A 27,438-nucleotide genomic window follows, 5' to 3' on the forward strand; every position below is an offset into this window, starting at 1 on the left:
TTCTCAGAAGTAGCTCACAATATAAAAATTATACTCATTTAACTTATTTAATATAAGATTCCTTTAATATTAGAGTTCTGTGAGGTTTCTTACCACCCTCATCTCCCTCAGTGCTCTACTCTACCTGGACAGCCTGTCCACACCTCCGGCTGCAGCCGCTGCCCCACAACAGAGGCAGAAGGTGAACCTGATGATCAGTTTCTCCTCCTACCAAGCTTCAAGTGAGTGAGAGTTACGGGGGGTGGGGGGAAACAGAGAAATACTGGGTTGAACTATAAGCGCTTGCTTTAGAGAAGTTCAATCACATACAACACCAGCACTTTCACTTGGTTTAACCTAACAGACTATAGTATTATATAAGAATGGGGGGCCCTACAAGAAATCCACAGAGGGAACCCTGTTATAGAAATGGAAGGATTGCTTGTGAGATATGCAGAAACAGTTCGCAGGACTTTGTCTCATCAAAGTGAGGGGATTCGAGAGAAGGGATGAGAAAGGATAAAAGCTGTAAGTGTTCAGAAACCAGAGACAGCCTGGTCAGCATTAGCCCTACTAGCCCAGGCCCAGACCCAAACCCCAGCTGCTCTAACTGTCCTTCCTCCACCTTCCAACCTGTCATCAAGACCTATTTTACATCTTCTCTTTTATCTCCATGGCAAAGGCCCTACCTGAAGCCCGCATCAATGCTTACCAGAAAGATTCATTTCTGGTCTTATTTCCTATCCCAATACACCTGGCAGCCAGTCTCTCCTCAACGCTGGCAGCAGGGCGATATTCAAACACACAGCTCCAATCACACCCTGGCCCGCTCCATGTCTGCACAAGTTGCTGGTGAGTCCCAGGACAGGGAGGATGAGGTGACCTCAGCACCTCAACACTGCACACAAGACCCTTCCGATGTGGCTGCTTCCCACCTGTCAGCCCAAGACCTCCCCTCCCTGTCTCTGTCTTTTCCATTCTGGTCACTCTCTCCAGTGCCTACCTCGGGCAGGGCCTGCCCACTTGCCTGAGCCCATCTTCCCACGCTGGTCACTCTTCTTGGGGCTCTTCTTCCCATCCTTCAAGTCTCAGATGAACAGCACCCCCTTCAGGAGGCAGCCCGGGCCACCATGGGCTGATGGGCCTGCCCGCCTCCATGCCTTCAAGTGCAATCCCCGACAGTCATTCATAACCTTGACCTTCACAGTCCTGTCCTGTGGCCGCTAACCACACATGTCTACCAAATGCTGGAGATGTGGCTGATGCAACCGAAGAACCAAATCTCTGAGTTTAAATTTAAATACTGAAGCGGTTTCGTCAACGTGGATGCCAATATTAAAGAAAGTAATTTTTGGTACAGGATGGAAAAATTTTTAATATGTTTGAATTACCTCTTCAATTGTAAATTTTCTGTAATCTACATGTAGATTAAGTATTTCTGAGGAAAATTTAGCATCCTAATTGAGCTGGGCTATAAAATGTACACTCAATTTTGATGACTCAGTACTAAAAAAGAAAGTAAATATTGCTTAATACTTTTAAAACCTGATCACATGACAAAATGCTAATTTTTAATATATCAGCTCAGATAAAATGCATTATTAAAATACATTTCACCTACTTCTTTTTGCTATTGAAAAATGTGGCTACTAAAAAATTTTAAATTACATGTGTGGTTTACATTGTATTTCTATTGGACAGCAGTGGTGTGAAAATATAATAATACATTATATTAATATTATATATTATATTAATATATATTATATATTATAAAATATAATTGGTTTATTACTAGTAATTATAATAGTTACCATTTATTTCATGTCTAGAACTTTAAATGTTATCGCACTGACTTCTCAGAAAAGCCTTGATATACACATATAATTATGTCCATTTTATGAATAACAAAATAGTGGCTCAGAGAGGCTAATAAATTAGCCCAGTGTCACACAGTTGGTCCTGGAATAAAACTCACATTAGTCAGACTCCAACGCCTGGATCCGCAGGTATGTTGTTCCCCCATACCATCATCATATGTAGCTTCCCAGTAGACTTGAACCACAATTTCCCAACTACCTGTCGCAGTCCTTAGTATAGTGTCTGGGAAATACCGGACACTTAATAAACAATGAATGAACGGAGGAATGAATCACCAAGGCTTGCAGTAATGATGAAAAGAAATGACATGAAAATGATAAAAACATTCCGTAACTTGTGAAGCATTGTAGAAGTCCTGTTATTCTGGTATGACAGCCAGTCAAGGTGGCCACCTGCTGGAGAGCAGCTTGATTGGCCCAGGGCTATAAAACATTTCCAATCTCTCTATGTGTGCCTGGGAAAGTATGTTTTCTGTACAGCTGGTGCCCTCTTGTGTCCCCACGTTGTAGTAACATAGTATGACTTTCGCATTTATATGAAATACTCAAAATAATTTATAATTGCCACTTTTGTTCTTTCACTCTTCCAAAATCTCAGGGCTGAATCATCCCTCTGTCCAGGTCATCTGTTGTATAGGAGAATCTAGTTTTCTCCATGATCTGTAATTTCAAGGCTCAAATTCAGCAGAGTGACATAGGGGTCGGGTAGTTTCGGCACAGAGGGCTAAGATGCACCACTCGGTGCTTTACGCAGTTTCTAGGGTCACAGTCTTACCATTTCCCACCCTTCATCTTGGAATCCCATCTGCCTCGTGCAGCCCCTGAAGCATCTCCCTTACGAATGTGAGAGGCTCTGAGATTCCCCACTTTCATTTCAGCCACTGGGAGCAAGCTGGAACTCCGTCAAGTGACACTGGCCGCTCGAGTGGCAGGCTGCATCTTTCCAGGCCACTGACCCCTATAGGTTGTGACTAACCAAGCTCAGCATAGGGTAGCTAAGGAAGAACTGCGTCGTGGGTCTGTATTTGATCAGAGACCCAGCATTAATGCAAGTAACCCCTCAAGAGAGTGTGACCTCCTAGCCTGGACCCTGTGTGACACATGTGACTATACGGTTGAAGACTTCCTATGGCAATAAACAGCTGACCTGACTTCACCCTCGCGCACTCACCGCGGCAGTTCTTAGCTGTCACAGCATCCCCGTAGAACCCGTCAGCACACCTTTCACAGTGGGCGCCGTCTGTGTTCCCCAGGCACTTCAGGCACTCCCCGGTGACTGAGTCACAGTGACCAGCCTCCAAGGGGTCCACGTTGCCGCTGCAGTCACAGGGAACACAAGATTCGCCAGGCACTGTTGGGTTTCCATAGTAACCATCTGCACATCTGTATCAAAGATTGAAAGCGGGATCAGACAAATGCAATTACTTAGGGCCTTAGCGCACTATCCAGGGACTCCCTGAATGGCTAATAAATCAGACGGACTCTATTGCCTGAGATTTACTGTGAAAGGGATACGACTCCACACTCGGGCATTCCCAGATCTCCTTCACCTGTCATGATGAAGAGGGAGAGCGTCCAAAATGAGGCATAAATCCAAGGGACGTGCACCCATGTCCAGGACCAACTCTGACCCACCCCTGACCACTCCGGATGCCACACAGCCTCCTACAGGCTCAGCCAGAGCTGGGCACTGAGACGCACACATGGGAAAGGCAGCACTGGCCTTCAGGAGCCAGAAGACAGCTACTAAACCAAACCACCTGTCATCTCCAGAACAGCCCGGAGCAATGGAATATTCAAATGTGTGAACCACAGATACCGACTCCTTGCTGCTTCCTATTGTGCTTATTTTGTTTTGTTTTTTGAGACAGAGTCTCGCTCTGTCTCCTAGGCTGGAGTGCAATGGCACAATCTCCACTCACTGCAACCTCCACCTCCCAAGTTCAAGTGATTCTCCTGCCTCAGCCTCCCAAGTAGCTAGGATTACAGGCACCCGCCATCATGCCCAGCCTTTTGTTTTGTTTTGTTTTGTTTTTGTAGAGACGGGGTTTTACCATGTTGGTCAGGCTGGTCTCGAACTCCTAACCTCAGGTGATCAACCTGCCTCGGCCTCCCAAAGTCCTGGCATTACATGTGTGGGCCACCATGCCCCGCCTATTGTTCTTGATGAGAACTCAGATTAGCCAGGAAAAGAGTACCGTTCTTTAAAAATTCCCAGTAAGGTTTAACATTAATTTTAAAACATGAAATGTTGATTTTTCTCAATGATTCTATGAAATAATTATGCATCAAAACTCCAAAACCACACTTAACTGTGCATTTAAAAATAAACACATAGAATGTATATTTAATTTTGAAAATGTGTTGTGTTGAAGCCAGTGGATGCAGAGTACCTCTCACACCAAGCTCCTGAGTAGCCCGGGGCACACCGGTCACAGACCACTTCATCTCCATCATTGAGGTGGCAGGTGGGGCTGAAACTGTCAAAACATTAGAAATGAACAAAATTTTCCAATGGATGAAGCCAAATTTCTAAATATTTAAAATGCTTAATTTCTACTACTCCTGTGCTTACAGACTTTCAACGAGACCTCCTTAGCTCAGAATCCAGGGCCTCTGGTCACCCAGTCCACCCTGTGAGCCTCAACCCCTCACCGACTCCTGGTCCCATGATCCAGGCACTGACACTCGCTCCTCACTCCCTGCTCCCTACTCCTCTCATTCTCAGCCCACAGTGTGCCTGCTTCTCCCACTGTCTGCCTGGGTTAACCCAGCTCAGCCCCAGTGCCCAACTCAGCTGACGCTTCCTCTAGGAGGCCTGCTCAGGTGCTCCTAGGATGCTGGGTTCCCCACCTTGGGTTCCCTGGCACTGACTTCCCACCTCAGAGCCCTGCCCATACCAGGGCAAAAGTGAGCTCACTCAAACACAAAGTGGTCAGGAGGCTCTCGCTAACTGATGCCCCTTCCAACCCTATTCCTAAACCTTGAGAAGCCTGTGCAGGGTAGATGACAGTACCCACCACCAATTTCATCCCGAGTAACCCTGACTGCATCCTTTTTATATACTGGGAATTCTTTGAGGGTGGGTGGAGGAAGAGTTCTAAAGGTTAAACCAGTGAGAGACAGAGGCTTTTAAGCTGCTGGCCTGTGGGACGCACTTGCCTCAGCGTGACTATAAGGCCCTGTCTGGTACATCTCCTTCCACCTCCCGTGCCTTCTGTTCCACGGCCTGCTGCAATTCCTCAAATGGGCAATGCCTGTTCCTGCTGCCATGCCATGGCATGCGCAGCTCCATCTGCCTAGAACGCCCGTCTGTGCTGCCTGTGGAATTCCTTCTCCTGCAAGTCTGAGATAAGAGCTTCCTGCACCCACCTAGGTAGGCTGGACGCTGCTCTCCCTCCTCCCCACCATCTGGTGGAAAGGCCTCACTACAGTCACGACCACACTGAGTCCCCTGGGGCCCACGGCCAGGTGATAACGGTTTGCTATTCACAACACCTGCTGTAAAACTCATGACACAGTAGGCACTCCATAAATATCTGTTGAATCAATGAATGGATTTAGACTATTCTTGTTTAGCCTCATACGTACACATTTTGGTCATTAGATCAAAAAGTCCCTAAGTCGAGGGGCAATGTTTTATTCCTCTCTGTATCCCTCTACCTCCTAGCCCACTGGTAAGTAGACAATATATACCTGTGAAACAACTGATGACCAAGAGGAACCAAGAGGGAAAATGGCATGCATAGGCCCTTGCTGGCATACACCTTTTCTTGCCTGCTTTAATACGCCAAACTTTGGTTTACAAGAAAATAACCCACCCCTCTATCTTTAATCCAAATCAATTGTCACTGGGCAAAATTGACACACTTATTACACACAAAGTCTTGCTCTGAAGCCATTAGTACGCATCTGGGTGGGAATCCCGGCCATGCTGGCAGGAACCGCTGATGAGGTCCGAGGCTTACTTGTTGGAGGCTATAGTGAGAGGGCAGGCGCAGGGCTGGCAGTCCTTGAGTGTCCCTCGGGAAGGCTCCCCGTAGAAGCCGGGCAAGCACTGCTCACAGTGGTCGCCGGTGGTGTTGTGCGCACACGCCTAGGAACATGCACCAGAAGAATCGGCTCAGGATGTCTTAAAGGATTTTCAGATTTATCTACAAGCAACTTGAAGTCCAAGTGGAAAAAAAAAAGACAAAATGCTAAAACCAGTCACCAGACTCTGAGCTATATGAGGAAGGCCTCCTGTTTTCAGATTAATATCAGCCAGTGTGATGTGTATAAATGAGAAACCTGAGAGCTTTCTCTCTGACTGATGAGCACGGACAAGGGCAGGAGGCGGAGGATCAAGCTTTTGCAAACATGACAGCAAGTGCTGCTTCGGCCAGAACCTTCCGCCTGCTACCTCTAAGGGGAATTCTGATGAAGAATGTGATATGCATGTGGTCTCACAGTGTCCTCCTCCAACTGTTTTTTTAGTTGCAAAAGGAAAGAATCGTTCACATATAGTGGAAAAATTGACCGACACCTTGCCTGTGTAATCAGAATTAACATCACCAGTAAGGGCCAGACAGACACTGGGACTCCCAGTGGCAGTGCTCTGAGAGACTCATCCTTGACAAAGTATTCCGGCCTGAATAATCCAAGAGAAACAAAAGAAGGGCCCAGAACCAAGGACATTCTATTTTTTTTTTTTTTAAATGATTATATTCGGCCAGGTGCGGTGGCTCATGCCTGTAATCCCAGCACTTTGGGAGGCCAAGGTGGGTGGATCACGAGGTTAGGAGATCAACACCACCCTGGCTAACACGGTGAAACCCCGTCTCTACTAAAAATACAAAAAATTAGCTGGGCGTGGTGGTGGGCGCCTGTAGTCCCAGCTACTTGGGAGGCTGAGGCAGGAGAATGGTGTGAACCTGGGAGATGGAGCTTGCAGTCAGCCGAGATGGCGCCACTGCCTGGGCAACAGAGTGAGACTCTGTCTCAAAAAAAAAAAAAAAAAAAAAAAGATTATATTATTCAAAATGCCAATAGCATAAAATACAAAGAAAGGCAGTAGAAACATTTCTTATTAAAAGCCTAGGGAGACACGACGATAAAATTCAACATCTGATCCTAGATGGGGGCCTGTGCTGGAGGGAAGGATGCTATACAGGACATAATTGGGTCAACTGACAAAACTGAGAAACAGGTGGTAGGTTAGAAAAAGTAGAGTATCAGCGTTACATTTGCTTAAGTTGATAAGTGTACTATGGTTATACAAGAGACGAGCCTTATTCTTGCAATATACACACCAAAATGGCCATTGTCTATGCAACCTATTCTCAAGGAGTTTAGAAAAATGTATTATAATTAGATAGGCAGACGGATAATGATATTAATAAGGCAAATGGTGAAAATGGCAACAACACGGGAGTCTAGATAAATGGCAGGTGTTCTACGTACCATTCTTATTCTTACAAATCTTGGGTAAATTCCTAATTATTTCCAAATAAAGAGGTGGGTTTTTTTTTTATGGGGAATGAAAATAACTAGACATGAGAAACAACAACAACAACAACAAAAAAGCGAGCCACAATCAAGAAAATAAAACCAAAAAAACCCCCAGTCATTAGAAACATGCCCACAAATCACAGAGATGATGGAATTGGCAGGCTTTTAAAACATTATTATAGGTCAGGCGCAGTGGTTCACGCCTGTAATCCCAGCACTTTGGGAGGCCGAGGCGGGTGGATCACCTGAGGTCAGGAATTCGAGCCTGGCCAACAGGGAGAAACCCCATCTCTACTAAAAATACAAAAATTAGCCAGGTGTGGTGGTGTGCACCTGTAATCCCAGCTACTTAGGAGGCTGAGGTGGGAGAATTGCTTGAACCTGGGAGGCAGAGATTGCAGTGAGCCAAGGTCATGTGACTGCACTCCAGCTTGGGTTACAGAGAGAGACTCCATCTCAAAAAAAACCAAAAAACAAAAAACAAAAAAGCGATTATAAGCATGCTCAAAGACTTGAAGGAAAAATAAACACTGTGAAAAGAGAAATGCAAAATATACAGTAGGACCAAGTGGAACTTCTAGAACTAGAAGCTACCATATCCAAAATGAAGTACTGAATGGGTGGGCATCACATCAGCTTCAACATTGTAGGAGAAAAGAAGAGTGAATTTGAAGACAACAACAGAAACTCAAACTTTAGGAAAAAACAAAAGATCCCAGCCTCTATCATCTGTGGATCAATGTCACATGCAATTAGATTGGAGCGGGAAGCTGAAAAGCTATTTGGTCAAAACTTTTCATAACTTGATAGCTACAAACTCACAAATTCTAGAAGCTCAATAAACCCCCAGCATAAAGAAATACACACCAAGGCACAGTCAAAGTGTTCAAACCCAGAGACACAGAGACCCTCCTAACAGCAGGCAGAGAAAAAAGGCAGAATAACACACAGAAATAAGCAGACGACCACCAACTTCTCACTTGAAGCCATGTAAGCCACAAGGCAACATAACAATTTTAAAGTACTGAAAGAGAAATCTGCAAAAATCAATTTCAAAACTGAAGGCGAGCCTTTTTCAGATAAAGGAGAGTTAAGAGAATCTGTCAACCAGCAGATCTGCACTACAGAAAGGCTAACAATCCAGGCTGTAGAAAGGTGGTACCTACTAGATGAAATCATGGATTTATACCAGCGAATGAAGAGCACTGGAAACGGTACATACACAAAAAAATATGAAAAACTTTCTCCCCTCATTTAAAATATTCTAAAAGAAAGTGCAGTCAGTGGTTAGGAGGTGTGCAGGAGCAAAGGGGAGGGGTGGGGAGGTCGGCACTGGGACCAGGACCAGGCAGCACTGACCTCCGGGCAGCTACAGGCTCGAAGGGAGCGGGGCTTGTTCTGACACGTGTGTGGCTGCTCCTCTTGGTGTGCACCTCAGCTCCCATTTCCCCGTGTCCCCTTCTCCTACAGCCACTCATTTTACATACTTTTATTGGTCATTTTTCATCTAGCAATTTAGTATTTTCAGTTTCTAAACCATATACATTTCCATCATTCCTCAGGTTGATGAAAGTTTTCCCATATACTACATTTAATCTGGAATTGCAAGCATTTGTATTACATCCATTTTACTCCAGGGTTTCACCAGTTTCACTTAGGGTTATCCTAGACCAGAGCATCTAAACTGGAATGTGAATCTATTAATAAGTGCACCTGGGTTACCTGTAGACTCTGGTTCAGGGGATCTGAGGTGGGGCCTGAGTTTCTGCACTTGTAGCAAGCTCCCAGATGATGCCTACTCTGCTGGTCCTCAGACAACAGTCTTAGACCCTTTTTTCCTTCCCATCCTTCCTAGGACCTTGGGTTTGATAATGAATCCAAATTAATTCAAGATGCAACTGGTCTTAGTAAAGGGTTACATGGTTGAGCTAAAAGTATTCTGCAGAATAACTGCAATTTCATTGTAAAAATATTTGATAATGCTCATTTGGAACATGTCTATGGTATTTTCTTTGATCAAGGAGTCAGATTGTGCTTTCCTTCTCTTTGGGGAAACCAGTGTGTAGTTCTGTTGAAAAACCCACTGAGGGTCTGTTTCAGTGTTTCTCCAGGCGTGTGCCACCAGCCCTTTACCTGACTGTCCCTGTTGGTGGCTCTGGTACGTGAAGGAATGAGACTGTTCCTCCCCTTGGGGAGGAAAAACATCTCTTGATTGAAAAAAGACAGACATGAGGGCCCAAGACATGCACAATTTACTGTGATGCCATTCTCTTTTCTAAATCATGCCAAGCTGCAAGGAAAATAAATAGGTTTCTCCTTTGAATAAAGAGCTGAGAGAGCTCAGAGAGAAAAACAGGGGCTCTAAGAGCAACTGGAACCTCGTCTTTAATGAACTGTAGATAAAGAATTAACTCCTGGAAGCTAGATAGTTATATGCAAGGCCCAGGGCTATGAACAACTACACAAAAGGAAGAATTCAAGGTTTCTTTTTACAATAGATTAGAAAAAAAAAAGCAAGGTTAGATTTAACAGATATATGATGCTACCACGTTTTTTTTATTTCCTTAAATTCTAATTTAAATTTTTATTATTTTTGCCCTCTCAAACATTAATTGTTTAAGAAGGGAAAAATAGTAACTTCAGAGTGGAAAAACCTAGCAGACATCACCTAATTCAAGTGACCCAGATTAACATCCCCAGGAAGAAGACACAATGATATCATATCCGTCTGCTCGCAATGAGAGGGCACAGCACCTCCACATCTTCTGGTCAAAAATGTGTAACCTCAACCTAGTCATAGGAAAGCATCAGACAAGCTCTGGCTGGGGACATTCCACAGAATGCCCAGTGCTCTTCAAAAGTGCCACAGTCATGAAGAACAAGGAAGTCTGAGGAACTGTCCCAGAGGAGAGGAGACTAAAAAGGCAAGGTCACTGAATGGTGTAGGGTCCTGGGTTTGATCCTACAAAAAAAAGGAGCAGGAGTGAAAAACTGATGAAATCAGAATGTGGTATGTAGTGTAATTCATCTCATCGTGCTACTTCTTCATTCTGATAACTCCACTCTGGTTATGCAAGATGGTAGCATTAGGGGATGCTGGGGGAAGGTTACTTCAGAACTCTCTGTACTTCTGTAACTCTTTCATAGCTCTTCTGTAAGTCTAAAATTATTTCCAAAACATGCTTAAAGCTATAAAATTATTATTTATTAAAATTAAAGCTTTAAGGCCAGTTGCTACTTAGCATTATCACTTTAATATGAATATATATTTGTAAACATATATTAATGGAAGCATGAGAAATCTACTCTTTCAGCCTAGCTACAAAAGATGTAAGTGGCAGAACCACAGCCTGCTGTACCCCCCACCCTACCCTACCCCAAATGCTGGCAGGAGGCCTTACAAACCCAAATGGCAAAGGAAAGGAGGTGAAAAAAAGCAACCACCTCATCAAGTGGTTGGAAGCTGTGCACCTGAGGAAAGCAATCCTGGAGGGACTGATTCTGCCTGTAAACCACCCCTTCATGCAATTCCTACAGAAGCTTCACTTACAGAACAAAGGGCAAAATGAAAACTCTACTTACAGAATAAAGAAAAATTAAGTTCTAATTCTAGAGACAATAAGCCATCCTGGGCATCACTCTGAGATCCTCTCCCTGGGTCTGGTAATTAATTTTCCCTAACTCTGTGACTCAGTCAATCTCTTCTGGAAAAAGCATGAACATGCCAGGTGACCAGGGTACAGCTGATCAGCACATGCAGTCACTCCACCTCTGTGGATCAAACCCGCGAGACCCCAGAGTGTGGCCTGGCTTCGGGGCATAGGGCCTAGAAGAATTCCTGATTGAAGTTAAGAAACAAGTCCTGCCCCATACCTGCCCCAGAGTTCATTCTCAAGATTAACTACCTATTTCTTAAGCCCTGTTTCAACTCATATTGCATGAAAGTACCTGTTTGATTAATTTATCCCAACTAACTATAAAGCATGGTATATAAGTGAGTGTGATTATACTTTATTCTTCTTCTTAGGGTATATTATGTAATATCATGATTAAAAAAAAAATACTATCATTGTCTGTGGCCTCAGCTAGTTGGAGGGTTGAGGTGGGAGGACCATTTGAGCCCAGAAGGTCCAGGGCTGCAGTAAGCAGTGTTGGTGCCACTGCACTCCAGCCTGGGTGACGAGGTAAGACCCTGTCTCAAATAAATAAATTAACAAACAAACAAATAAATATTAGCACTGTCATCTAAAGATCCTATCCTTTGTATTTAATAAGTAGACAACATTTTCTACCTTTCTATTGCTTTATAGTCTCAGCAAATAAAAACAATTACTTTATATTATTCTAATAAAAAGAACTGTAATGAAATTGTATATCCCTTTTTCACTATTACCAAAGTAACTGTTTTCAAAAAAAAAAAAAAAAAAAAAACAGGAAACATTTCACGACATGAGCTTAAATCTGTAAATTTTCTTTGGGGTCTATGAGGCCAGGGTTATTCCATGGAGGAAGCACTTAAAAAAAATCACTTGTACACAGCAAATGGCTCTGAAGGGAGTAGGAGAGGGCACCTGAGCTACAGTGAAAGACTCACAATGCAAACGCCGTGAACATCGCACTCAGCTGCATGGCCGTGGCATTCACAGGGTTGACAAATTCCTCCAAAGAGTATTCCATCCACGCGGTAATAGCCAGAGAGGCACGACTGCAAGAGAAGGGAAAGTCATCCTCCTTCCACTGAGTTACAAACAGAAACTGCTCAGTTGCCCATGAGTACAGAAATGTCTTTTTTCTCAAACATGCTAACTGAGGTATCATTTACATGCTACACAATTCACCCATTTTAAGTGTACAATTCAATGACTTTTAGTAAAAACCTTACCGAGCTATGCAACCATCACCATAATCCAGTTCCTTATTTCTTTTTAAAGGTAGAAATACACACACAAAAACGTAATGGTTGTGCCAAGAGTCTTATGGCCTATTCTTGTTATGGTATTAATATCAATACGCTTGTCCAAGTAATTTCAAAATATTTTTAGCAACAGATTACTTTCATTGAGGATTGCAAGTGCATTTTCATATATTTCACATGTAAGGTGGAGCCCACCAAAGTGAAATAGCCAGGGGCCATAAAAGGTCTCAAAATAGGGCTGGCTTGTCTAAAGCTACCCAGGTCACATGCTGGTGATTTGTAAATATTCAGATATGATCAAGTTCCATCTTCCTTAAGTCAATGGCATGGGTACTGCAAGTTTCTCGTTGACTGAGGCAGGAGGGCAGCACTAAGTCAGAATATTGTCCGGTGCTCCAGCCCATTCCTGGTGGAGGAATCTGATTTTTTTAAACAATGTGACTTCTAATATTTCTATTGCCCAAAAAAGACTGAGCCAAACATTGGGTTGCTAAAGCTAAAATTCAAATGTTTGCCATGACATCCCCTTCAGTGCACTGTTTTCCCCTTAGGAAAGAACGAAAGGAAAAAGACAGGAGGAGAGAAGCGTCACCTCACAGGAGGTCCCTGTGTAGCCTTGTGGACATTCACAGTGCTCCACATCAGCGGCCACCGCCAGGTCGATGGCATTAGGGCTGGCTATGTCCAGAGAGACGGACTCCAACCTACAAATAGACAGACTGTTATGTGACTCACAGGCTCGCAAATACATCTCACATCTCAATGAAGATGGGCTCCTAAAAGATTTAAATCCAGCTGGGTGCGGTAGCTCGCACCTGTAATCCCAGCACTTTGGGAGGCCAAGGTGGGTAGATCACAAGGTCAGGAGATCGAGACCATCCTGGCTAATATGGTGAAACTATTAAAAATACAAAAAAATTAGCCGGGCATGGTGACGGGTGCCTGTAGTCCCAGCTACATGGGAGGCTGAGGCAGGAGAATCGCTTGAACCTGGGAGGCGGAGCTTGCAGTGAGCTGAGATCACGCCACTTCACTGCAGCCTGGGCAATAGAGGGAGACTCTGTCTCAAAAAAAAAAAAAAAAAAAAAAGATTTAAATCCAATAAAAGGGGGATGTGATTTTTGTAAATAACTAAAGGTCTTTCACAACAATATATTCTCTGGGAGCCATCATTATTCCCCGGAAATGCCTTCAATGTTTGGTACAAAGTCATGCTGTTGCCCATAGACTACTGTGGGAAAGGTCTGGTGTTGCCTATTTGGAGTTGAAGCACCTCAGAAAAATTAATCCATTCAATTATCACAAATAGAAAGATTACCTTTAAATGTGTCATGCTATGTTGGTGTTAGATGCATACAACTTTTTTTTTTTTTTTTGAGACAAAATCTTGCTGTGCTGCCCCAGCTGGAGTGCAGTGGCATAACCTCAGCTCACTGCAACATGCTCCTCCTGGGTTCAACTGATTCTCATGCCTCAGCCTCCTGAATAGCTGGGACTACAAGCATGCGCCACCACGCCTGGCTAATTTTTTGTATTTTCAGTAGAGATGGGATTTCACCATGTTGGCCAGGCTGGTCTCAAACTCCTGACCTCATGCGATCCACCTGCCTCGGCCTCCTAAAGTGCTGGGATTACAGATGTGAGCCACCACGCCCAGCCTAGCTGCATACAACTTTTATGCTTGGCACGGCATTGCCAGAAATTGTCCTCCTGAAAGTAATAAAATGACCAACGATGGATACGTTCACTTAAATGGACTGAGTAAAAGCTAAGACCATTAACATTAGGATGGTGAGAACCAGGTGCAACATGGTCCAGACAATTGCTAATCCATCGTGCATTTCCCAGAAACCCCCTTTGAAAGTTTCTCATCCTAATGTCAGGTCTGTCTTCTACTGGATACACTTGATGTGGACAACTGTTCTTACGTTTTCAATAAAATTACATTTATAAACTGAATTTTTAGGACAGCCAGTTCCTTTAGCTGTGTCCTTAATATAATGAATGTAAAATATGTTGAGCTTTAAATATATATTAATAAATAAAGATAAAATTGAAGTACCTTCACCATAAGTTTTTCCTCCACTTTCAATACATACCTGTAAAGAGCCATTTTTGCAGAATTGTAGTTGGCTCTGATCAAAAGATGTGTCACATTGGCAAGGACAGTCATCAGCTGGTCACGATCAATCTGCCTTTTGCTGTGAAAATCTCGGAAGTTTTCAGGCACAAGTCTAACCACATTTAGGTACTCTTCATAAGGCTGCAATGACAGACCCTCAGCCTGTGTGCTTAAAGTGAGTCCATTTCCCTAACATTTAAAAACAAGAGAAAATATATTTGTCATTCAATTTAATGATAAAATAAAAAATAAAATCAAATTTTGTATTCAGCAACATGGTTTTTCATTCCTGCCTAGCTTCTTGTGGCAAACATGTAATGGTGTGTACAGCTCTTGGCCCAGACTTATCACAGAAAAGGTGTTTCATTGTACTCTTTTTAGAGGGGTTCTGGTAATAAACTTAAAGACTGTGTACTTCGCTGGGATCTTGGAAAAGAAAGAAAGTCATGCAGCTGCCCACAGCTTTTATCAAAGCAACCCATCTGACACCTCTAATCTTTAACTAAAGTACAGAAGTAGAAAAAGTATGTAAACATAGCTCCAGCTTTTCATCAAACTGCTGTTAACAGAAGTGATTTACCGTGTGCGGTCTGCAATTGTTCAGGCTGGAGATGGAGGTGAAGATAGCTCCAGGTGAAAGGACATGAGAGACAAGAACCTGGAGTGGTTTCTGCCCAAACGTGCCCCAGACCCTGGGACATTACCACTTGGGGAGCCCTCCTGACTGAGCTGGGTCTTTTTATGGAGACTGAGGATGTGGGGATAGGGACAGAGGGTGGGGACAAGCATGGCAACACGTCTACTGTCCTCAGACTGCCAAGTACTGCCTAATCCATTTGTCTGAGAGGCAAAGTGGCACAGGGAAGAAGAGACTTAGAAGATTCAAGGTCAGAGCGAAAATTTGTCTCTTTTTTACTTAATTTTTTTTTTTTTTTTTTAGACATAGGCTCTCTCTCTGTCACCCAGGTTGGAGTGCAGTGGTGCAATCACAGCTCACTGTAACTTTGAATTCCTGGGCTCAAGCCATCCTCCTGCCTCAGCCTCCCGAGTACCTGGGATTACAGGCACATGCCATGGTGCCTGGCTAATATTTTTTGAGAGATGGGGTCTCACTATGTTGCCCAGACTGGTCTCAAACTCCTGGCCTCAAACAATCCTCCTGTCTCAGCCTCCCAAAGCACTTACATTATAAGCATGAGGCACCAAGCCCAGCTCCCTTTCTTTTTAAATGTGAAAAGATGGGTACACCCTGGGAATGAAGAGAAGAATGGCAGGTGCTGTCCTGAGGCAACTTCAGAAATGGGCTCAAAGACAGATTCTCACACTCACCGTCTCAGTAGTCCCCACACAAGTCCAGGGTCTGCTGAATGGCCACCTGGCCACCAGCTCCTTGCTGGGATGCCCTCACCTAGTCACTTTCAGTCATAAACTATCAGCCCACTAAGCCCTAAGCTCTACGGCAGAATCAAAGCAAAAGCAATCACCTTAATGATGACGTCAGCGTGCGACATGAGGTTACTGTCTACCGTCTCTACTGGAATATCGTAAGACACCGTGTATTTCAGGAATCCACCAAACGCAGTCAGCTGAAATGTTTAAGCGAGAATGAACATGAACGGGGAAGACAATCACAGCAACAATGAAGTAAGAGGAAGTGGTCACTGGGATCCACCTGCAAACAACTAGGCTACAACTATTCCCTTGACCATGACAGACAAGGAAGTTCACATTAAAGGCAGTGAAAGGGAAGTATACTTACAAACATTTTGGTTAATCAATATCACCAAAATGCAGGACATTGTTTGAAAGCACACAAGAAAAATGTACTCTTTCTTAGAGACCACAAGGCAAATTACTATAAACTTTTGTTAATCACACAATAGATATTTACTTCACTTAAGTAGTTTAGGGGATGAGGAGTTTGACCCATGTCTACAATCTCCACATTTTCGTTTCAGCATCCTCCTCGTAGGTCAATTAAAGAACATGTCTGATTTGCTAGTTAGAGAAAGGACTAAAGGTGTTTCTTCTGATGAGTTGTCCTTCAATATAAAGATTTTCTTTCTGATGAGTATATGACAGCAATATATTGTTCAGAACCCAACTTTGTACCATAAAATTGGAGAAGTGATATCAAGAGAAAAAAAATCATTGAACTCTCTTGATAAAATCATATAAATAGAGCACATGTTCTAGGATTATAATTTGATGGAAAAAACAATAATTTTCAAAAATAAATACTCCTTAAAAATATACAAAACAAGTTTTAAAACGAAAATATAATCATCAAATTAAATAGAAGCGTACCAAGCTACAAGACTACACTAGCATGCTTGCATGACATTACTTTAAAAAAAAAAAAAAAAAACCCGGGAAGGTAAGCAGGGAGCTATAATAATTGAGATGGAGTCTCGGGAATAAATTTTCTTATCAATCAGAATCTGGAGAGATGTGGCATAACTGGGGAGGGGGAATGGGAACACATCATCGCAAGGAAGGTCCAAGCCTACAAACCAACTTCCACATTGCAGAATCACCAGTTTGCATTTTCTTGAAATGTAACAAAAGCAGAAAGTATTCCATCTGTTCCTAAATGTGAGCTTCAGATGAGCACAGCCTGCCATGGTACTCAAAGTGAGGGAGCAGCACAACAGTCCCATTGCTGGAACCTTCCCTGGGTTGTTTTTTGTATGCCAGGCCCAGAAAGTTTATCTCAGAGAGGGGGATGAGACTTCACCAAACATACTGCTCAGGAACCAGACCGGAAGAGCAGAAGTTCTTATTTGAAGAATACAACATAAAGTCTAACAAGGCTAGAAAACCTTTGTATCTTCATGAAATGCTGTCCGACACTCAGGTGCCCTATGAGACTACCTAAAATGCAGGCAGCGCAAGTTCTTTCTCAGTGTTCCCTGAGACCTTCATCTGAGACATCGCTATCTGCAGGGACACACGCACCTTATTTCCAAGGTAGGCCTCGGGGGCCGCCCAGTAGTACTTGGGAGCCAGCCTCTGCATGACCGCGGTGTTGTTGATGCTGACCTGATGGCGCCCACCTAGTGCATCTTGCTGAGACGGGATCTTCCTGGGACTGATCAAGTCAGTTACCAGCCACCCGGACATATTGTTTACCTTAAAAACAAATTCAAGAATTTTGAAGTATGAAATAGAACTCACCTTAGATTTCACCCAGTGCAGCAGTAATATTTTCACAATGAAGAAATGGGTCAGAAAGCTTCTCTAGGGACGGCATTAACATAACACCTGTGGCTGCTGAATCTCATGACCCTTGACCCTTCCACTTGTAAAGGACCAGGAGAACCTGAGAACAAGTCTCACTACCCCAAATCCAGATCCAGTATAAGCAAATAAATGAGCAAAACCATAAAGGCCATGGGTATAGACTTTAGATTTAAAACAACAAAGAACATCATGAATACATTGAGCAAAATGTCTCTTGCTAACTCTGACTCCCTCTTCTTCATTGCCCCCTGCTTTTTACCCAAATGCTGAAAAATGTACAAAGATAACCTCTAGATCTTATACTCCCAATGTGTCACCGACATAGAGGTGATGGTACTCCCCCCAGCGTGGTGGCCACAGCAGTCACTGCTGGGTAAGTCCCTACGGAGCAGCTCCTCCCTTGCCTGCAGCCATCACACCATCTCCACCTCTCCTAGCCACCACTGGACACCCCTGTTGAACCCATCACCCCAGAACTCCCCGTTCCCGAAACAACTTGCCTGCATTCATAAACCCTGCACCACGTGCTGCTGTTCCCACCCTTGCCACTGGAGGACCTCCTACTCCTTAGCCTCTTTGAGCTGGAAAATCCCCATGGCCCTATGGCCAGCTGCGCTCCCAGGCCTGAGAGCAGCAGGGGCGGGCGGTGGGAGAGCCGACCTCCCCACCCAATCCATTTCCCCACAGAAGCAATTGAAACATGACGTGTTCTCTAGTGCCACATCATCCTGTTTTTTCTATAGAGAAATGTGTGTGGGAGTAAGCACATGACCTATAAAGAAACTTGAGGGGCAGACGGCTGCCTTTGACCCACGTCAGTGTCATTGCAAAGGGATGAGAGTGGTGTCACAGGGGAAGTCATCCTCATTTCCTCCTCACACAGCTCGTGCCAAGCTTGTGCAATACGACCTGCTCATTAAATCCCGCCTCGCAGATGGCGCCTCCCACCTGACCAACAGGCCAAGAGAGGCTGCTGCAAACATCAGAAACGCCAAAGCAGAAGCATTCAGAGCAGCCCCGGGGGTTTTTTTCCTTCAAGTTATAGAATCCTGGCTTGCAGCGATCGCAGGCCTTCCCCTCAACGTTTTCCTGTAAGTGAGGGTAAAAGATTAGCTTTTGAAACCAATGTGTCTGTCCAGAGAGAATAAAATGACATTAACAAGACAGGTGTTTGGTGATCCACAGAGACAGGTGAATAAACGTCCAAAGTAAAGGTGAGGCCTCATAAAGTCAATATTTCCAGAATAGAGATTTTGAATTCTATATAATTTGATTTTGTACTCAAGAACAAGGCTGGAGATCTTAGAACTTGGTCATTCCATTTAAATTGTTTTGTTTTGTTTTAAATCTTTCATTTTTTACTGCTCTTTCAAGCATTTCAAAATCTGGAGAGCTATAGAAACTTCTGTCTTATTCATAAATGCTCAAGATTATTTCCAGTCGTATGTAACATGTGCCAGAGACTGCACAGGTGGGAATAAGCACATAGGTACAATGGAATGTCCTATGAATTATGAAGAAATTGTTATTAATATTGTAAGGCCAAATAAAACCCCTCACTGGCACCACATTAATGCATTTCTTATGACTATTCAACTCCTTTTTAAGAGAAACTCAAAATAGCATATCTGCCTTTAATTGGTGTTCTCAGAAATTTAATGTTAATCTGGTTCTCCTCCAAATATAAAGCTGAAAAAGAGTATCATAGAATTAAGCTAGGGGTCCATAGCATCTCTTTTGCAACTACTCAACTCAGCCTTTATTGGTTGAACATAGTCATAGAAAATAAATAAGCAAATGGATACAGCTCTGTTCCAATAAAACTTTATTCACAAAACAGGCAGTGTGTCAGATTTGGCCCACAAGCCATAGTTTACCAAGTCCTGGTTTAAAGAAAGACGACAGAGATGAGGCCCACAGAGGGAGGTGGGAATATAAAGGTATGCAGTGTTTGGTGTCCTCTAAGAAGTCACAGAAATGCCTCTGGAATATATGACCATTACCAGAGGTACAAAAAAAGCAAGCCAGATGCCCATGTAAGTCCAAGCATATATAATGCAGCCAACTGGGTGTGGCTCGGAGACAAGGGGCAAGGGGAGTTCTGCTTAAACCTTACCACTTTGCTCAAGAACTGATCATTGGAGCCAATGGAAAACACTCCTTTTCCAGAGAAGCTCAAAGGAAGCTCAGGGGTGTCTCTGACCTCCCCACTTACCTTACAAACACAGGGCCCTGTGCAGGGCTCATCATTGGCACTGCCCACTGGGTTGCACCCACAGGAGACACAGGTCGGGTAATCCTTATAGCCAAGTTGGCAGCGATCACATTTTTCTCCTGCATAGCCTTCCTTACACAGGCACTGACCCGGCCACTTCCCTAGAAAGACAACAATGGCAATGACCCAACATGAAGGCAAAAGAAGTTTAAAGCAGGGGTTGGCAAACGTTTTCCGTAATGGGTGAGAGGGTGTCTATTTTAGGCTTTTTGGACTCAGAGTCTCATTTGCAGCTGCTCAGCTCAGCCGTTATTGTTCAAACACAGCCGTAGAGAATACACAGGCAAATGACTGTATCTCCATTCCAATAAAACTTTATTCATAAGAACAGACAGTGTGCTGGATTTGGCCCATGGGCCATAGTTTCCCAATTCCTTGTTTAAAGAAAGAAAACAGAGATGAAACCCACGGAGGGAGCTGGGAATATAAAATGGTAGAGTGGCTTTGGAAAACCCTTTGACACTTCTTCAAAATATTAAACATGGAGTTACCATAAGATCCAGCAATTGCACTCCTAAGTAAACAAATAAAATGAAAACATACACCCACAAAAGTCCCTAGTAGCATTATTCATAATAGCCCCAAAGTAGAAACAATTCAAATGTTCATCAACTGATGAATGGATATATAAAACATGGTATGTCCATACTATGAAATATTATTTGGTAATAAAAAGGGATGAAATACTGATACATGCTACGACACGGATGACCTTGAAAATATTATACTAAATGAAAGAAGCCAGTCACCAAAAACCAACATATATGGCTCTATCTCTATGTAATGTTCAGAATAGGTAAATCTGCAAAGAAAAAGCTAATTAATGATTGCCAGGGGCCGGGAGAAGGGGCTGGAGGAAAGTAAGAAGTGACAGCTAGTTTGTAAGGGGCTTCTTTATGGGATGATGAAAATGTTGGACTCTTAGAATGTGGTGATGGTTGCACCAATACACCAAAACAATGAATTATAGACTTCAAACGGGAAAACTGTATCGTTGTAAATTATAAAACTGTTTTGTAAAAAAAAAAAAAAAATGCACACAGGCAAGTGGCAGAGAGCAGCAAGCACTATCTTTGTTTTTAATGTCAGCTCTGAAACCTTAGGGCTGTGTCATCTCGGCCACGTTTCTTTTTTTTTTTTTTTTTTTTTTTTTTGAGATGGAGTCTCGCTCTGTCGCCCAGGCTGGAGTGCAGTGGCGCAATCTTGACTCACTGCAAGCTCCGCCTCCCGGGTTCACGCCATTCTCCTGCCTCAGCCTCTCCGAGTAGCTGGGACCACAGGCGCCCGCCACCACGCCCGGCTAATTTTTTTGTATTTTTAGTAGAGACGGGGTTTCACCGTGGTCTCGATCTCCTGACCTCGTGATCCGCCCGCCTCAGCCTCCCAAAGTGCTGGGATTACAAGCGTGAGCCACCGCGCCCGGCTCGGCCACGTTTCTTAACTGCTCTGAGCTACAGTTTCCTTGCTTGTAAAGTGGGTTAAGTAATTTCTATCTGCTATGGTTGCAAAGTTTAAATGATATATTTTTTTAAATGAACTCAACTGAGGGTAAATGTCACCACCACTATCACCATCATCATCTTCATTATCATCATCATCATCATCCCCTCACCAGTTGCAAGTAAGAATCAATTCAGTTGGGTAATTTACCCTCCCCATTGCTGGGGGGCCCATCCATCCCTGCTGGTCTATATCCATTTTAACTGCCAGTGGCTGAGAACTTGATGGGGTCACAAGAGTCTTTGAACAGACACAACCTATTCAGGAGACTCTGGTATTTGCAAGTCAATTTGCCAGTTTTTGAAACAGAAAGAAAGAACTCTGACATTTACCAAGTTAACGGGAGGACTTGCTTGATCTGTGAGATGATGTACGCAAAAGCCCTCCAAATGTCTTCTAAAAGCTAAGGAGAGCAATTGCTATTTCCTGTGTTCCACACATGGCTTTAAACTGAGCCTTATTTCTTCTTTCATCAAATGCTCAATTATCTGCTCAAATGTCATTTCATCACCCCAACATTGTCACCTCATTACCCCATCTCCCTCCATTCATGAGTCCTAATTTTGCTTTATGTCCATGACACTACTTCTCGACCTGGCATTATATTACCCATATACTTGTTTGTTTAGTGTTTTTGTGAGCAAGGACTTTGACTACCTTGTTAAGTACACACTCCTAGGTCCTCAAAAACTGCCTGACACATAGTAGGTGCTTGATACATACTTGGTGAACAAAAGAATCAATAATCATGTTACCACCTGGCTATATAATGGTAATAGTTCCAGTATGTGCAAATCTTCCACACACACACAAAATCAATTACAAGCACAAAAGTGAATCAAGTACTTACCATTGTGTAAGTCAGAATGGAGGTCATCCTTAATACAGACAGAACTGAGGGACCCCACAGGGTCACAGTCACAGGGGCGGCAAGGCTCATCCTCATAAGGAGACACCTGAAAGGCAGAGGTTGCCCTGGATTCTCTTACTAGAAATAACAGCAATGTTGGCAATAGTACCAATAAGAAGGTATTGGCTTTTTACTCAAGATGGGACTATTACGATGCTTTTGTGCATGGGGGTGGGGGGTAGGTTTCAGGAAGACAAGGTGATCTCAAGCCAGGAAGCCCAAACATCTTTTTGATGGTGACCGTAGTTAGTACCATTAGCAAAGTGACATCTTTTCCTATTATCCCTGCTATCCAGCCCCCCTCACTCTGCTGTCTCTCAGAGCCACGTTATAACCAGACCACCACAAGGACCCACGTAAGAACTACAGATCAAGTCAATTAAAGATTGGCTGAACACGGCCAGGCACGGTGGCTCACGCCTGTAATCCCAGCACTTTGGGAGGCCAAGGCGGGTGGAACATGAGGTCAAGAGGTTGAGACCATCCTGGCCAACATGGTGAAACCCCGTCTCTACTAAAAATACAAAAATTAGCTGGGTGTGGTGGTGGGCGCCTGTAATCCCAGGTACTCGGGAGGCTGAGGCAGGAGAGTCGCTTGAATCTGGGAGGCAGAGGTTGCAGTGAGCCGAGATTGCACCACTGCACTCCAGCCTGGGGACAGAGTGAGACTCTGTCTCAAAAAATAAAAATTAAAAAAAAGATTGGCTGAACACCTCCTACAGGCAAGAGACAGCTGCTTTAGTTATAGGTGAATTTTCACATCTGTAGTTAGTATTATGACCCAGGATTACATAGCCAATGGGCCCTGGAATTCAAGCTAAATAACAATGACTGACATCCTATTTTGAGTAAGGAAAGCAGGAGAGAGTAGGAAATATATATATAAAAACACTACTAGCATAACAAGGATATAAATGAAATATTACAAAAGTCTCCAATACAGAGGTTAAGACTTGACAAAGTCTCTTTTCCACCTGGGGAAGATGATGAAGATCAGCAATGGCAAAGAAATACTCTTACTTTGTGTGGTCTATAATATCCATCAATACAGGTTTCACAGTTGATTCCCATGGTGTTCTGTAAGCAATTTATGCAAACCCCTCCTCCTCTGAACTGTCCAGCAGTATTCAAACTTTTCTTCTGCTTTGCAACACTTTCATCATAGTAACAGTCTTCGGCTTTATTGTGACAATTACATGCTAGGAGAATATTTTTAACATCTCAGTTAATTTACATAGCATGCCTTATACAAAGAAAACTCTTAACCTCCCTAAGTAACTTCTATGATTTTAGATTAAATTAAAATCCTAGAATAAGTAATTTTAATAAGATATGGGCAATATTATGGAGGACAATTGGGAAGAGCTATTAATATCAAAATAATAAATGTGCATACCCATTTGACCGAGCAAACCATCTCCTGGGATTATATTTTGCAGAAGTACTTGCCCACTTGAGAAGGACCTATACGGGGTTAATCATTGCACCATTGTTTGTGTGGACAACAGACTAACAACCATCAAAATAACTGGTGGTTGTTCAATAAATTATACTACATTTGTATAATGGAATTCTGTGCAACTGTTTTTAAAAACAGCATTTCTAATTGCTAATACGGAAAGAATTTCACAATACATTGTTAAATATAAAAAGCGACGTGGGCCAGGCACCGAGGCCCACGCCTGTAATCCCAGCACTTTGGGAGGCCAAGGCGGGCGGATCACGAGGTCAGGAGATGGAGACCATCCTGGCTAACACGGTGAAACCCCATCTCTACTAAAAATACAAAAAAAAATAGCCAGGTGTGGTGGCTGGCACCTGTAGTCCCAGCTACTCAGGAGGCTGAGGCAGGAGAATGGCATGAAGCAAGAACCTGGGAGGCGGAGCTTGCAGTGAGCCGAGGTCGCGCCACTGCACTCCAGCCTGGGTGACAGAGCGAGACTCCGTCTCGGGGAAAAAAAAAAAAAAAAAAAAAAAGCGATGTGTATAATGGCATGCATAGTACATTGTCTTCTGCATAAGAACTGTATTGGCTGGAGGGATATGTTAACGTACGCTTTCTATGCATAACAATTTTAGGAAAGACATACTAGAAAATAATAAAAAGTGCAAAGGAGGGAGATGAAGTGGAAGTCATGCTTTTTACTACATACTTTTACATATTGTTAGATGTAGGAATCTTGTGAATATATTGCCTATTTAAAACTTAAATCCAAATCAATATGGAATATACAACCTGGCAGATCCCATGGTAAAAAAACAAAAACAAAAATAAAATTAATACAGAATAATAGACTATATGGAAAAGGGGACTTGTAGATAAAACAGCAAACCCATAAAGATATATTTAGGCCACAACAGTTAAAATTTTAAGATAATCTGCAGCTTTGGAAACTACTCAAATTTCTAAGAAAACAAGTTACTTGCTAACTATAAAAGCTGTTAAGACACTATAAACTTGGACGTATTAAGAGGAAAAGTGTACTGACCTTCAGATTCTAAGTATACTGACCTTCACATGTATTGCCAGAGGACACGGTTCCCGGCCTCCAGGGCTGCTGATGGTACCCAGGACAGCACCTGTTACAGCTCTCCCCGCAAGTATTATGCTCACATTGACACTGCAGTTTCTACACAATAAGGAAGCCAAAACTGGATCAGAAAATGTATCTGCTTGTTTTTCTTAATTTCATGATAAAAAGAACCTATCTGTCAAATATGTGGCAAGACCTCACAATAGAGGATATATGAGTATCATCAAAGCAAACTGGCATTTAATTTTTAGATGCCAATATATACAAATAACCTGGTTACAAACAGAAATGAAGAGGAATAAAGCAAAACCAGAATACGACTTAGCTAATAAAAACTTTTTTTAAAAAGATACATGGAACTTATTAAGGGTTTAGAAGCTCCTATTAATAATTTTCTTAGTGTTCATCTACATATTTTTCAGCATCAATAGTAGAATAGTCCTATTCAAGAGGTAAAGAATTACAAAGATTAGAAGAAAATAAGAAGTAACTTCGTGTAAGTGTTTTAAAAGGGAAGATGTCAGGACCAGCCTGGCCAACATGGTGAAACCCCAACCCCAGTTCTCTACTAAAAATACAAAAACTTAGCTGGGCGTGGTGGCACGTGCCTGTAATCCCAGCTACTCAGGAGGCTGAAGCAAGATAATCCCTTGAACCCAGGATGCGGAGGTTGCAGTGAGCCGAGATTGCGCCACTGCACTCCAGTGTGGACAACAAGAGTGAAACTCTGTCTCTAAATAAATAAATAAATAAAAATTTTAAAAAATAAAAGGAGATGATGTCATATTATTCATTTAATGTAGTACTAAAAGAGATAAACTGTTAAATCTTTTTTTTAAATTTTTATTGAGACAGAGTCTCACTCTGTCACCCATGCTGGAGTGCAGTGGCATGATCTCAGCTCACTGCAACCTCCACCTCCAGAGTTCAAGCAATTCTCCTGCCTCAACCTCTCGAGTAGCTGGGACTATAGGTGCACACCACCACGCCCTACTAATTTTTGTATTTTCAGTAAAGATGGGGTTTTGCCATGTTGGCCAGACTGGTCTCAAATTCCTAGCGTCAACTGATCCACCTGCCTCTGCCTCCCAAAGTGCTGGGATTACAGGTGTGAGCCACCATGCCCCTTTTAAATCTTGATTTAGTACCAAAAAAACGGAAGGGGAGAAAATAGGAAGAGAAAACCTTTCTTCTAAAAAATGTAAACATAATTTATACTTGCACTTTTTTTTTTTTACTTTCTTACAGACAACAGAAGGGCTTCAAAATTAATAAGGCCACTGAACTGTACACTTTCAAATGGTAAATTTTATGTTAGGGATATTTTATCACATAAAAAATCATTGTAAGAACTTAACTAGAAACATATCCTCCAAAGCAAAATGAAATTGTTTAAAAATGACATGTTAAATTTCTGAAAATCTGTTTTTTTGCAGCATAATTTTATACCTTTCATGTTTGTTTGGAATCAAAAAGAGTAATGCAAATATTATAGCTACAATTTCTGTTTTGAAGTTTTAGTAAAATGTAAAATACTAGAACTCACCTTTGTAGTTTCATCCCACGGGCAGCTACTAGCATGGCCATAGCAGATACACATGCCTCCAACAGAAATGTCCTTTATTGAATAATAATACTAAGGAAAAAGAAAGTTATGAACAAAAATTAAAACCTAGATTTCAGTGAAATGAAAATGTTGGCACACCAACAAATATCTCATGTAGTTTAAGAGTTTTTATTGGTAATCTAAAATATAATGACATGTACATTTAAAAATTATATTTCATGCACAAAGAATCCTGTGCTCAATTAAAATAAATTAGGCTCAAATTAGTTCATCAGAACCCAAAGAAGTCTAAAAGAATTCCCCAACTGCATCTTAAACCAAGTCAGTAATCTTTCAAAACTCATTATTGAAAACCCTAAAGAAATTGGCAAATTGAATACAGCACTCTATAGAAAAGATCATGAACAAGTAAGAGTTACCCTAGAATGCAAAGTTAGTCTACCACACAAAAATCAAGAAATGTAAATCACATTAACAGAACAAAGTGCTTTCCTCTGAAGAAATGCACTCACCAGTTCTCTGTTTTCACATGTTAGTGTTAATAGACTTCTTTTTAGATTTCATTTTCCATTGTTCACTGCTAGTGACTAAAAATGCGATTCATTTTTGTTTATTGATTTTGTATATTGCAACACTGCTAAATTCACTTGTTATTTCTGGTAGTTGCTTTGTAGCTGTTCTACATACATAATCATGTCATCTACAAATAATAACAGTTTAGTCTTACTACGTGTGCCTTGATTTCATTTTTTTTTTTTTTTGAGACAGTCTTGGTCTATCACCCAGGCTGGAGTGCAGTGGTGCGATCTCGGCTCTCTGCCGAAGAGATCTACCTCCCGGGTTCAAGCTACTCTCCTGCCTCAGCCTCCTGAGTAGCTGGGATTACAGGCATGCGCCACCACACCCAGCTAATTTTTGTATTTTTAGTAGAGACGGGGTTTCACCGTCTTAGCCAGGATGGTCTTGATCTCCTGACCTCGTGATCCACCCGCCTCAGCCTCGAAAGTGCTGGGATTACAGGCGTGA

The 27,438-nt window shown here is 42.6% G+C and overlaps 1 protein-coding gene across 1 annotated transcript in view; it reads right to left on the reverse strand.

Moving 5' to 3' along the window:
• Window positions 1-27,438, reverse strand: part of LAMA1 (laminin subunit alpha 1) — a 169,875-nt gene that overhangs the window by 78,334 nt on the left and 64,103 nt on the right. Inside the window, exons 6-19 of the mRNA XM_030810731.1 lie at window positions 26,392-26,481; window positions 24,824-24,941; window positions 23,332-23,510; window positions 22,252-22,357; window positions 19,842-20,002; window positions 18,575-18,715; window positions 17,342-17,515; window positions 15,868-15,969; window positions 14,361-14,572; window positions 12,854-12,965; window positions 11,941-12,051; window positions 5,825-5,952; window positions 4,250-4,336; window positions 3,028-3,239 (exon numbers count right to left, since the gene is read on the reverse strand). Coding sequence (XP_030666591.1) covers window positions 3,028-3,239; window positions 4,250-4,336; window positions 5,825-5,952; window positions 11,941-12,051; window positions 12,854-12,965; window positions 14,361-14,572; window positions 15,868-15,969; window positions 17,342-17,515; window positions 18,575-18,715; window positions 19,842-20,002; window positions 22,252-22,357; window positions 23,332-23,510; window positions 24,824-24,941; window positions 26,392-26,481 — 1,933 coding nt within the window. The remainder of the gene's footprint in view (window positions 1-3,027; window positions 3,240-4,249; window positions 4,337-5,824; window positions 5,953-11,940; window positions 12,052-12,853; window positions 12,966-14,360; window positions 14,573-15,867; window positions 15,970-17,341; window positions 17,516-18,574; window positions 18,716-19,841; window positions 20,003-22,251; window positions 22,358-23,331; window positions 23,511-24,823; window positions 24,942-26,391; window positions 26,482-27,438) is intronic.

Source organism: Nomascus leucogenys, chromosome 4, assembly GCF_006542625.1.
Source record: "Nomascus leucogenys isolate Asia chromosome 4, Asia_NLE_v1, whole genome shotgun sequence".
NCBI lineage: Eukaryota > Metazoa > Chordata > Mammalia > Primates > Hylobatidae > Nomascus > Nomascus leucogenys.